This window comes from Nelumbo nucifera, chromosome 2, assembly GCF_055504915.1.
Source record: "Nelumbo nucifera cultivar China Antique chromosome 2, China Antique-T2T, whole genome shotgun sequence".
NCBI classification, from domain to species: Eukaryota; Viridiplantae; Streptophyta; class Magnoliopsida; order Proteales; family Nelumbonaceae; genus Nelumbo; species Nelumbo nucifera.
In genome coordinates, this window is record NC_142650.1 from 8,776,121 (window position 1) to 8,787,108 (window position 10,988).

General features: G+C 38.7%; 1 protein-coding gene across 1 annotated transcript; it reads right to left on the reverse strand.

Moving 5' to 3' along the window:
• Nucleotides 1-5,077: 5,077 nt before the first annotated feature.
• Nucleotides 5,078-10,534, reverse strand: LOC104594870 (GATA transcription factor 8-like). Its single transcript, XM_010255397.3, has 4 exons — nucleotides 10,247-10,534; nucleotides 9,618-9,963; nucleotides 7,397-7,635; nucleotides 5,078-6,269 (listed from the first exon to the last, which is right to left on the reverse strand). Exons 3-4 carry the CDS (start codon nucleotides 7,622-7,624, stop codon nucleotides 5,493-5,495), a joined length of 1,005 nt encoding a protein of 334 aa, XP_010253699.1. The 5' UTR covers nucleotides 7,625-7,635; nucleotides 9,618-9,963; nucleotides 10,247-10,534; the 3' UTR covers nucleotides 5,078-5,492.
• Between the last annotated feature and the right edge of the window lie 454 nt (nucleotides 10,535-10,988).

A 10,988-nucleotide genomic window follows, 5' to 3' on the forward strand; every position in this document is an offset into this window, starting at 1 on the left:
AAAAGAATCAGCCATATTATAAAAAAAAAGGTCAACTGCATTAATTTGGTCACAGTCAGAGTTAAATGAATAAAGTTCAATTAATTCTTAACTTAAGGTCTTAATTATAATGTTGTTAGTTTTTGATTATTTTAAATGGGCTCCTCTCTAAATCCAAAGAGCCTTGGGGAGTGATTTAGGGTTTCAGTCTCTCAGGCTTATTTAAAGCGATGACGCTTCCAAGTTCCAGCATTAATTTTGAGGTTATTTAAACTGTATTATCCTGTTACTTCAATCAACTAACAGGCTTTGGGATTCTTATGATTTGACCTTTAATTAAATGCGCCCCTTCTATACATTGATGCCACCATACAACAAACAACCTTACCAGACCTTAGATTAGGATGAAGATGGTTGATCCTTTCAAATTCAACGGTTTCCAAGAGAATCTCACACGCTATTGGCCTAACAAATCCTATTTTTGAAGGGCAATAATTTAATCTGATTTAGGAAACTAAACTAATAAACAATCTAATAAGAATTAAGGGAGATTCTCCCCCTCCCTCTCCAAACTGAACTTGATGTCATGTCCTAACTAATCTATCATGGACAAGTTATCTGATAACCAAACATCTTAATTATTTGTCCAATGAATAGGTGTGATTCCCTTCATTCCTTGTCGAAAATTTTGAAACAAAAAAGAGTACAAATACAATTATGTAGAGTGTAAAACCTTGTATTTTGTATTGTTTTATATCTATTTATACTATATATATATATTTGTATTTGTACTCCTTTCCAAACTGAGACAAAAGGAAAATAACTCTATAGTTCTACTCTGATTTTTATAGAATGTTTCAACCTAAATAGAAAAAGAGCTAAGCCCAAAAAAAAAAAAAAACTGCATCCTTTTGGCCCATGCCTGAAAGAGGAACCTGGGCTGGGCCATTAGGGGGGACCCAGAACTATATGGCTTTATCTGATTGCCATGGAGACATATGCCACCATCATGGATCATTGTAGCATTTTTTCCCCCGACAAAAGGAACATTGTTCCATAACTGGCTTTCTCATTAATGTCTCTGTGCGCTTCTTGCAGGGAAGATGTATATAGACTGGAAATCTAAGTAATTATTTATTCATGTTCTTTTATTTTTTATGTAAATAAGGAAATGGGCATTTTAGTCATAAAAATCCATTATTTAAAGGGGCATTTTTGTCCCATTCAAGTGTTGGCACCCACTTACGAGATGGGTATCACTTAGCCGGGTAAGTGATACACATAAAAATAAACTTTCCTGTTCCCCACATAAATCAGAAAAAAGAACATGAAATTCTTTTGATCAATAGAAACCAAAATCCTATTAACCAACTTTCCCCTATCTCAAAATCCAAAAAAAAAAAAAAAAACCGCCAGTCTAAATGGGCAAAATTCTAAACTCCCTAACCTTTCTTATTGAGTTGAGTTTATATATTTGGGCTGAAGTTCAAATCCAACCCATTTAGCTAAAAGGACTTAAATACTAGGCCCAACTTAAACCACGGGTGAAGATAAGCTCGGCCAAAACTACCTTCTTCATAAGGCCCACGGACTTTAGACTGTATAAATCCTTTCTAGGGATTGAATATGGTAGCATTGGTGCTTAATGAACACGCATTGGGATTGTTTAAACGTCAAAAGAGTCTTGGACAAGAAACCCCGTTGGCCGTTATAGATTACTAGATTAGGACCATTAGGTTACATCCAGGATCCGCCCCACCCGAAGCATACTAGATATGGTGGGTTTGGATCTATGAGTATGAAGGATTAATCAACTCGATAAATCCCTATTCCAGCTACTGAATTGACATTCCGCTTTGTCGAACTCAAAGGGACATTGGTATGCCAAATGTCAAACTGAATTGACATTCCGCTTTGTAGAACTCAAAGGGACATTGGTATGCCAAATCCCTATTCCAAGCAAAACATACATTATTACTAGGTTCAGTTTGGAAGGAATACAAGATTTTATATACTCTAAACTCTGAACAAATTTTGGATCAGGTGGATATCTCACTATGTTTTCATTTCCTTATGATGTGGTCTACAATCCGAGTTGAATGTACAAATGGACCAGATGTGAATCCACCATGGTCCAAAACCCTCATTGATTTCACTTTGTCGTTTACATTTGCAACTTGATTTGGCTGGATTGCTCCAGATTTTCCATGTCTCATGTCCTACTCTCCATTCCTAATTCATGGGACAAATTTCAGCTTCCTCCCCGCAAGAAAGACCTAACCACATCTCAACGTAAAAATGTCAATAAATAGGATGGTTTACAATTTAGGATACATAATTCAGATAACTACAAAAACGAAATAGTAAAATACGAAGCGTTTCTCAGTTCTCACACAGACAATTAGTTATATCTATGTATTATAGTTAATTTGTTTTATTCTTCTTTTTTCTTAAATAAAATCGAGCGTCTAGATTAAAAAAAAAAAAAGTCAACACAATTTGCGATGAAAGTACTCAAACCTGACCAACCCGGCCTGTCCTGTGTTGGTCCAGCTTTAGCTTTTAGCCCTTAAGTTGGGCCAGCCCTTTACCTTGCTTGGGCTGGTATTGGGCTATAAGGGCCACTTTTATGATTGGGCCTACATTGGTTTTATTGGTGTAAAATAGGCCCGGCATGCTAAAGTCATGGTTGGGCACATTTGCACGTCCTATTTACTTGTCCTTAAAAATGGATTTTGGTTGTTGAATGAGATTGGCTAAAGAAATCATACTTACAACACGAGTATATGAGTACATAATTAGGAGGATTAGTCGAGTGAAACGGAAACCGCGTAAAGTAGGATCCAATGGGCTTAATTTGTCATCTTAGTGGGCCCTTAACTTCATAACTTGATTAGTGATTACTGATTAGTGATAAATATTGGGCTGGTTTAACTGTTTTAAAAACCTCTTATTTTTTAGAGAAGAAATAACACCCTTAGGCAAATTCATTGAACTCAACAATACATTACACACCATTTATCAGCAATACAATTCATTCGGAGCACTGGATTCCCAGCTTTGGTTCATATATCACAGAACAGTTTGTCTTGCAAGTATCCATATACGTTGACATTGATAGGGTGCACAGCAAGCAACCATGTTTAAATCTTTGAGATGTGCATTTTCTGTCATGTTGGAAGTTGTATTGGTAGCAAGTCATGATTCATTTTGGTTCGCCGAAAGAGATAAACAAAATATTCTCCAATATTTTTTTTCCTCAGAAACACACATACACACTCAAAATTCTTTCTTTCTAGTTGGGGCTGACTTTCTTACTGTTTTCTCTCCTGCAATTAAACAATGAAATATAAAATCTTTTCACCCTTTCTCATCTCATCTCGTCCCATTGATTCCCAGTCCAGATCTATTAGGCATAGCATTGTAAGCATCATTAATGAGCACTTAACAAATATTCTGACAATTGTATCAAAAGTTGTTTTTAATCTTTTTTTATTAGTAGACTAAGGGTGTTTTAAGGGACAGGTGTCAAAAAATTTTGTAAGTGATCACTCATTATGCTCACTGTGTGACTACTTGATTCAGTCCGATCATTACCCATTCCGTCGACTTTTCCTTGCTAATGAAATGAAGCCGTGGGTCTTTCCCTGTAATTTTGTAATGAACCGATCCCCAAGTTTACTTTGGGCAATTAAGATCCTAGTGGGCCATTATTTAAATGATACTCTTACAGGTGAGTCCAACCTAAGCTTTTGCACAAATTGGGTTTTGTTTTTTAGGCTTTAGGTTGGGTTTGGGCTTAAAAACTTGGGCTTAACTTTAACTTAGGTTGGGCTTGAATCGATGCCTTGACTGAATTTGGCCTAAGCCTTTAAACCTTGGCTTAACCTTAACTTAGGTTGGATTTGGGTTGAGGCCTTAGGTAACCTGAAACGAGCTGGTAGCAGTAAGGTTGGCGGTGGAGTGTGCAACTAATTTCCCAGGTTGTTTGATTATGGTTCTCGGAGATTCCTAAATGCTGGTGCGATTGATGTCCAATATGGTGCTTACTGATCCTTGGAGGTACCAAGACACTGATCGAGGATACTACAAGATGCGCGAGATCTGTGACAACGATTTCGTTCAAGCATGTTCAAACTCCGAAGAGAGGAAAACATATTTGTTCATTATCTTGCACTTTATAGTTACCTAATAAGTTTGGCATCGGTGTTGGGAATATTCTACCATTTTCTCATAAAAACAGTGTTGGGCACATAAAGTTGTAAAAAAACAGTTCTTATTTTTTGTTTGGAACCGGTATTGTCATATAGGCATTTTTTGAGAAAACAGCACCGGTTTTGTTTGGTATGACAACAATATTTTCAACATTGATCTATATTATCCAACATCCAAGATGATGTCACATCATTACACTGCTGACAGTAACACACCATTTGCTCAGAAAACATTGAATTTAGCATTGCTCTAGACCACACTTTCTTGATTTTAAGGTGGTCTCAAACAACATTTTTGTTTGAAAAAAACAATATCAAACAAAAAGACGTTATTTGAAGCACTGCTTTATCTGGTGTGACACCTACATGGCGTCGTTTTCTCAAAAACAGCATCAATGCCAAACACCCACTAAAGTGTTTTAAAAAATAATATATTAAAGAGGTTGGGGTCTCATTAATGGCTGAAGGTTTTATTATCAAACGACTTCTTAATAAAGGCCAGCTTAAACTGAAATGCATGCCTGGCCAAAACGAGGCCCGACTTAGATGGGGCAGGGATATGTTCACAGTCTCACAGTGAGATGTGCGAACACAGTTGATGTTGAGACTGTATTGGGACAGTTTATGTTGTGAACAGATCCCATGACGACTTCACCCTCGAAAAGGCTACGAAGCATGCAGCTAGTATGCTTACCATATGACTGACACCAATATCCTACATCAGAAGAGATGAGTTCATAACATCTAATCCAAATCTTGTGATGAGGATTAATGCTCGGCGCTTTTTTTTTTGTTTTTATTTCACTCAAGGAATTTTAAATATCTTATTTTTTTCGATGAAAATTTTTAAATGTTTATAGCATCCATGAATGCCTCAAGGATTCTTTCTTGTGAGTAATACATCCACACCATTGCATAAACTCTTATGGAGACGAAGCATCCAATTAAAACATATATCGGAATTTCCTAACAGCAAATGAACTGCAAAAATAATTCCAAAAAGGAAAAAAAAAAGCCGAATTAAGAAACAATAGCTAACCAGCCTACCCATCACTAAAGCTGAGCTGAATGACTGAATCCTAAACCTAAACCTAAACTTAAATTCTCTCTACCTGCCCTCTTCCCACCAATAATTTTTGTTTCTTTTCCTTTCTCTCTACCAGCTAAAATGTGGTCAAGCTCTATTCCCTTTCCCCATCTATGTACAAAATTGAAATAAAAGAACCAACTAATAATTAAACAATGAGACCCCGAAAAAGAAAAGAAAAATATATTAAAAAAAAAAAACTTTCACTACTATCATATGTAATCAAGCATATGGATGCTCCTCGTCATTAATTCTGTCGCGTCTGTAATGGGAGTTGCAGCGGCAGACATCTCTGCATTGTGGCTAACCTTAGACCTCATCTCTAGAACCTTCTTGTGAGAATTGGAGTGCAATGAAGAAACAAATGTTGGGCTTGCTGCGGGCCGGTATTCTGGGAAAAGCCGGCCCGACTTATAGCGCACCCCACATGCGTTACACAGAGTCTTAGGGCCCATAGGGCCAGCTCTCCATTGCGGGGTCTTTGTAATCTCACAGTGCATGCATTTTCTAATGGCGATTGGCTGCGAAACAGATTGCTCTGCTGAACCTGCTATAAGCGATAACTTCTTTTTTTTCTTCTTCTGTTCCATTGCCTCATCTGCTCGTATCTTCTTTGTTGGTTTTGTTGGTCGGGATTCTGCATAATTCTCCAATTCAGACGCAGATAACGGTTGGTTGGGTTCCATTATGGAAGAGGTAGGAGAGATGAGTGGAATAACAGGCCGAGGGTTGAAAGTTGCAGGGCGTGGGCGCTTGCTGCGGGCGCGGCCAGGGACCACGGTTTCAGGGCTGAGAGGCATGGTCCTTCCACCGCCAGAACACGAGCTGCTGCTTTCAAGGACAGACACAGGGCTGGAAGTCTGGAACCGGTGGGAATCATTGTTTTTGTGGTCATTGAAAGAGTCTTTGTCCAGGGTGACGCTGCTCCCGGCAGAGAATGAATCCTCGACGAAGTTTGACAGCCATTCCAACTGAGCAATTTCTTCATACTGAGAAAATGGAAAAAGGGAACAAGATACACCGATCAGATGAGAGATGTATAGAATTTGTTACGTAACTTTACATTTTTGGCAAGAAATAGAGATTCAAGAATGATAAACAATTGCAGACTAGCAGCACTTCTCGACTCGAGTCACACACGGTGGACCCACCCACACTAATCTCTTATAATATTGGGCAAAGACATCCAATCTAGAAGTTAATGTTATTGACGAAAATTAAAATATATATATATATATATTCATTTAAAGGATTAATTGAATTCACAATGACCACCATATTGACATCAAGACAAGCATGCTTGCATAGTGCCAAGTCAAGGAGAACTTGTTCTGTTCTAAATCTGCGGGCCAATGCTGCTACATAACAGCACGGGTAACAAACGGACCCATTCCGATTTCTATGGTCCACTTTGATTTCTGACAATCGTTGGATTGGTAGAATTGGACTCATGAGTTAAGGTTGGAACCCAGCATAAACTATGGAGCAAAGTGACGTAGCATTCATGGACTATATTTTAATGGCTGAGATGTTGATTTGACTACGAGGGAAAGTCATTGTTCGTTTGAAAAAAAGTATGATGTCTGTTTTGGTAAAGGTATTGGGGAGACCTCTTGTAGGGGTAGGGAGAAACCCTATTAACTTCTGAAAGAATTTTTTTGAGCCTATATTTAGAGGGTTAAGGGACTTTGAAGTAGTCATCAACTTCTTGAAATCTTCAAGAGTTTTCTTAAAGCCCTCTCATTTGGATTGCGAACATTTCCAATTATTGATATGGAATGGACCGAGTTTGACGCTGGCAAAACTTCCTAGTAAAAGACTGGGAGTGATTGCTGGTTGGTTAAACAATTATACTAGTATCTTGGCTACATCTGAGAATCATGAAGGAAATAAAGGGATGGGAAGAGTAGTTGTTGGGTACATAGAGCAACTAATTTTATTGCTTGTTCTCTATCTAAACAGAACAAGAGTGCATTTTTTCGGTATCACGAACACAGAGTGCAATCATTCTTTGTTTTTTTTTTTTCTCACATTCAATAAAATTCAAATTACCCATAAAAAAAACATAGTCGTGTCGCATTTTAAAATATAGTTTGTGTTATAATGTACTACTCACCGGAACAGAGAGTTCTGTGGCAAGCTCGGAAGAGCTTCTGTCGCTGTAGCCGGAAAAAACCGAGTCTGGAGCCCCAATCATAGTGTCGGGTGGTACGGTAGTCCATGAAGTAATGTAGTTTTCTCCAGCTCCAGCCTCTATGTCTTCCGTGGAAAAGTCCAGCAAATCATCTATCTGGTCGAAAAAATCCCCGCATACATCCAGTAGATCATTCGTTGACCCTATCATCTTCTCTTTCACTGCACCACCAACAACATAAAAGAGAAAAAGGCAATGTCATATAGGGATATCCAAAAATTTCTCGTCTATTACTCCAGAATCCAGAGTTGCAAATCAAAAGAGAGAACTTATGGAGGTTTTTACTCGGACAAAATTAAAAGGACTCCCGGAGGTTCTATTATTAGAGATTAAGATTTTATATTTTTATTCATGAAGCCTTCCTCACACAGAGCGCCTCACTCCAATCTTACATGCACATATCATCATGCGGTGGGAACATATCCCGTGAATAATAACGTATAACTACGGGAGATGTTCCCAATGCATAGTAGGATGTGCGTCAACTTCTCCTTACAGTCCTATCATAATCCAATAATAATGTTCCGTCTGTAGGAGAAAGTGCGAAAATCTAGCGTGCGCCGTGTACGCGGTCTCGACCCAGAGTTCTCAGCCTGACTTGCTTGTCGGTACTCGGTAATAGACGAGACGTTGGAATTCAAATGCTTATTAACTAAAAAAGATTCCACCCACAGCAATTGGTGCCTAAGTTTGTAGAAATAGAACCCTAGCACGTTCCCAATCACGTCCCATTTTATAAAATTTTCTCGAAAAGGCACTGATTCTATGACAATGGCACATGGCGCAACATCTGACCACCACCGGATCGGTAATAACTTTGGGACCCACGATTCACATATTCCAATCCGATGTAGAAAAATCTTTTTAATTTAATGGTAGTAAACAATGAGTTTACGTGAATCATGGATTTCTTCGTCCTAAAAGAGAAGGTAAGATTAGAAAAAGACAAATTCAACTTTGTCTTAAAGTTTTTTTTTAATGGGCCCTACACCTACTATAATATTATGCCCTGCAAATCTACAATATCGTTTTTTTTCTTACACTTTAGCATCATTCATACTTAGAGTTGCCGAAAAGGTGCTCATTGGTTAACCACCCCAACCCCGCCAGCTACATCTACACATCCCCTTATCACTTGGGACTTTGTGAGTTGTTGAAAAATGAAAAACCGTGGTCCGTGGTAGAATCTGCCACCCACAAATTGAGCCTATCAAAGAGATGGGTGCCTAGGCGGGTGGGGTTATGGCAAAAATGGATGGATGATTTCGGCCATCTGATATTCCGATCTCTTCTTTATCACGGAGTTGACTCCACACTCTATTATATGAGTCGAAAGGTTGGAATCATCACCGTCATCAATCATATCATCATCCCACCATTGATTCATTTCTAACTTCAGAACATATCCTAGCCCATATGGAAGAACAGAGGGAATGCAATGCAACCTACAAGTGCGTTACAGCGTTACCCCGATCTCCTGCATATTCACACCGTATGTCCCCATGATTCCTCCATAATCTTCTTTTAACTTACTAAGCAATGATCACGTCCATTCCGTGTGATCCACGATTTCAACGGTCGTGATCAAAGGTTAACTGATAACGTGTACAATGCAGTTGAAGAGGGGAAATTGTAGTCGTATAGGCGTCAAGAGTAATCCACCGTCCACCGACAGCCAGCCCGAAAATGAAGCAGAAGAGGTGGACGAGTCAGCCGAAAAATCAACCGTGTGGGCCCACTTCAACAATCCTATAACTTTGATGATCACGAAGGGTGGACCCATCGCAATGACGAACCGACGCCATCTTCCTTGGCTATTGCAATGCAGTAGGACCATATATATTTGGTCCACTTTCACCCTTTCCCAAACAAATAAATGAGGTAGAGAGATTTACGAAAATCAAGTCTTTTAATTTCATCGTCTTCATGTGCCACTTCACTGACCGCACAAATTCAATAATGCATTCTAGTTAATGAATGCAAATCAAACCGATTTGAACAAATAAATAAACGAATTTGATGCAAAAGTCAATGCTCTGGCTCTGGGAGGAGGTGGTCCAGGTGGAGGAGGGATTATTTCACGTTTTAAAGTGAAATGCGATAAAGAAAATTAAAAAGAGCAAAAGAGTTCAATGAAGCAAACCTTGGAAATCAAAATGGACTATCAGCTTAGATCTCCCGTAGCTCTCTATTTTTCCCTTTGCTTGGATTTGGGCAATAACAATTCTTTCTCCTCGCAATTGTAGGGAAGTGATAAAAGGAACGAAAAATCAGACGTTCGAACTGTAATTTGAAAGCGGAAGCTCAAGATTCGGTACAGTTGCTGTTTTGTCCAAAAATTCTAGTAGCTTGTATGAATGATAGACTCGGGCAAAAAATTCTAACAAACTGAGCGCGTGACAAATCAAATTCTATAATGAAGTCTAAAAGGTCGAGTTTAAGTAGAACTGGTGGCAAGAGCTACAGAAGTCCACCAATTAGCTCAACTCCTGCAAAACAAAGAGAAGAAAAGCAGAACGAGAAAATGAGAAGCAGATCACCATAGAAATATCTGTTACCTCCTTATTTATCAGAACAAAATTCACGCAATCGCTTCAATGCACCAAAAAAAAAATGAAAAAGAAATGCTGTTTAAGGTAAAGAAGATTGTCGGAATTTTGAAAACTGAACAGAATTAGTTGCACAAAACATGATTTGGCGCAGAATTTTCGAAGGAAATGAAGAAACATGTTAGCGGAAGCATGAGCAGACAAACAAACACGAATGACGAACCTATATTAAAATCCTAATTCCCGCCCAAAATTGCAAGAATCCACATAAAGCAAAGCATAAGCCTTATTCTTCCGAGATAACTCCCCAGAATTGCAACAAAGCTTGTTGGAATCAAATGAAAGAGCAACAACGACAATGAAGTGGCTAGCTCCTACTTCTAACTATAATATTGTATGAGTAGAGTGGAAGGAGAGAGAGATAGAGAAAGAGGAGGAGGAGGAGGAGGAGGAGGAATAAGTATGAAAGAGTGGGGGAGGAGAGAAACAAACCCTAAAAAGGGGGGGAAAGAACGTGAGGAGAAGTATGCGGTGACTAATTCTGGTAGGTGAGCCTCCTCCTTCATTGCTAGCTGTCTTTTACGATCCCTTCACTGTCGTGACGTTGAAGTCTTCATTGCACTTTTTCCCCCACTCCCTCCCCTTTTTCTATCTTTCTCCCCTCTCCCTCACACACTGACACACACACACATTCTCTCTCTCTACGTGTATATGTGATGACTGAAAGCAAGAATGGTCCCACACGACCTCACCGCTCGAATTTTCTTTTCTTATTTTCTATAATTTACTGTTTCTTTTTTTGTCTCACAGATTTGAGATTTTCTACTTTTTCCTACTGATTTGAACTTTGAACTTTATTTTAAAGATGATTTGCGGAGCAAACGGAGGAAAGAAAACACCATTCTTCTCTGTCTCGGTATCGGACATTTCTGTTTTCAGTTTCAAACCTTCAATCTCCGTCTTGA